Source organism: Buceros rhinoceros, unplaced genomic scaffold (assembly GCF_000710305.1).
Source record: "Buceros rhinoceros silvestris isolate BGI_N320 unplaced genomic scaffold, ASM71030v1 scaffold25457, whole genome shotgun sequence".
NCBI lineage: Eukaryota > Metazoa > Chordata > Aves > Bucerotiformes > Bucerotidae > Buceros > Buceros rhinoceros.
In genome coordinates this window covers 8,810-10,980 of record NW_010423144.1, presented here as the reverse complement: position 1 = coordinate 10,980, position 2,171 = coordinate 8,810, and the positions used below count along the sequence as shown (strand labels likewise).

Here is a 2,171-nt window from a genome sequence, read left to right as displayed (position 1 = left end):
CCCCCACCCCCCCCCCCCCCAGCAGGAGTGTGTTCAGAGCAGACAAGACAGCCGGCAATCCAGCTGCCAAGCTCCAGCAAGGGAATTTTCAGCTTTTCAGGGATTTATTATGTTGACAAATCTGCAGTAGGTGGGTTTTTTAAAGGACAGCAAGACTTTTTCCTCCCCAGAGGGCAAAATGGTTATTTCTGGTTAATCCCCTCTTCACGAGCAGCAGCCCCACGTCATGAAGTCTGGTGGGAGCCATTCTTGGAGGTGGAACATGCAAGCAGGTGGGAGAAGGTTCGGATCCATGGGCTGCCCCAGCAGCAGTGCCAGCGGGCCAGTTACCTGCAAAGTCCTTCACATTGACATCTGCTCCCTCGATAATGAGCTCCTTGATACGCCGGGCATCTCCTCGGATGGCAGCTCGATGCAGCCGAGTCTCTCCTCGCTCGTTTCTCTTATTTACTTTATCTTTGGTTTTGGAGGCAGAGTTAGGAGTTCCCTTCTGACAAACTGTAGACTGAGAGGGATGCTTTGGTGTTGTGTCGACTGCGTGGAAAAGAGAGAGAGTCAGTCAAGAACTGAGAAGCCCTAAACCCTTAGAGGGAGCTCTTGGAACACGTTTCATCTCACCACCAGGCACCGGAACCTCTGGAGTGGATGTGAAGACAGACGGAAGCTTGTGTGTCCAATGCAGATACTAATGCAGGCTGCCAGAGCCCACTGGCGAGATCTGCAGTGCTGGCAAAGACCGAGGGCGAGCCCGTGATAGGAGCAGCCGATGCAGCTCCTCGGCCTAAAACCTCATCTCCTACTGGAGGTGAGGTGGCCTTTCACCAAGCATGTGTGAGGTCTGACAGCCCTGGGAGAACAGCTGAATGCTCTGCAGACCACGCAGCCTTTGGCCTTTTGGTTTGTTCCCTCCAGCGACAGCAACACAAGCAGCTACGTTGCTGCTAAGAACAACAAAACACGTGGCTCGATGCTGCCCCGTCTGCGTGTCAGACGCAGATGTGCGCGTGCAGATAGCACAGTGCCTCCGAAAACCCCGGGGTCACGTATGCAGCAGATCAAAATGACTCAAATCCCAAATCCGTGGTAAACACGTTCCAGCTGCTCTGCAACTCGAGTTACAGTTGCAGCGGTTACACATCTTTTCCCTCTCCACAAGAAGGAACGTTAAAAACCCCACAGAGGATGATGTTCTGACTTCATTCACAATGCTCCTTTATGGAGTTATTAGCCTGAGACGCCGGTGGAAAACACGGAGCTCTGACGTGGAGCAGCTCCCGTGGAACCAAAGCTCTGGTTAAGCAGCCAGGGCAGGCTCCGGGGTGGCTGGGATTTGGCCCATGGGACATGTCCTGCTCCTGCCTTATGCCAGCAGAAAGAAGGGTGGCCATTGCCATGTGTGAACCCCACCAGCAGCCTGTGCCTGGAGCCACCTGCAGAGCCCGGTGGGAGCAGGGGTCCAGCATCCCACCCATGGTGCTGAGAGTGGGCAGACCCCATGGAGCAGCTTCTCAGCTCCCCAGCCCCATGGCGGGGCGGCAGCTCATCTCTGCTGCCAGCGAGGAGCTACCTGAGCCGCCTGGTGACACCAGGGCTGGGCGTGGTGAAGCCCAGGTACTCGCGAGCCTCCCTCACAGCCATCCGCTCGCACCCCTGAGCAAACCACCCTCCAGAGCTCACCTGGGCTGTTTGCAGACTCTTCTGCTGTCATCTGCATAAGGAGAGCAACTTGCTGGCGCTCGGAGAGCGGGTAGCCTGCCCGGATCCCCGAAAGGCCCATTCCGAAGAGCAAGCCAGGCTTTCTGGTGGCGGGCTCCTTCTTAATCCTCTTCCGCTCTGGACCCTGCTTTTCTGAAAACACACCAACACAAGGCGTGACCGGTGCTGTAACCAAAGCCCGTGGTTGTTTCTGAGCAAAGCACTAAGCCTGAACTGAAAAGCCTACGGTGAAGGGTGCGTCCCTGTGGCGGAAAGGCCCATTCCGAAGAGCAAGCCAGGCTTTCTGGTGGCGGGCTCCTTCTTAATCCTCTTCCGCTCTGGACCCTGCTTTTCTGAAAACACACCAACACAAGGCGTGACCGGTGCTGTAACCAAAGCCCGTGGTTGTTTCTGAGCAAAGCACTAAGCCTGAACTGAAAAGCCTACGGTGAAGGGTGCGTCCCTGTGGCGGGACC

The 2,171-nt window shown here is 56.1% G+C and overlaps 1 protein-coding gene across 1 annotated transcript in view; it reads right to left on the bottom strand.

Moving 5' to 3' along the window:
- Positions 1 to 2,171, bottom strand: part of ANKRD11 (ankyrin repeat domain 11) — a gene marked incomplete at its 3' end in the record, with an annotated part of 10,925 nt that overhangs the window by 8,376 nt on the left and 378 nt on the right. The window contains 2 exon segments of the mRNA XM_010140338.1: positions 331 to 534; positions 1,678 to 1,848. Coding sequence (XP_010138640.1) covers positions 331 to 534; positions 1,678 to 1,848 — 375 coding nt within the window.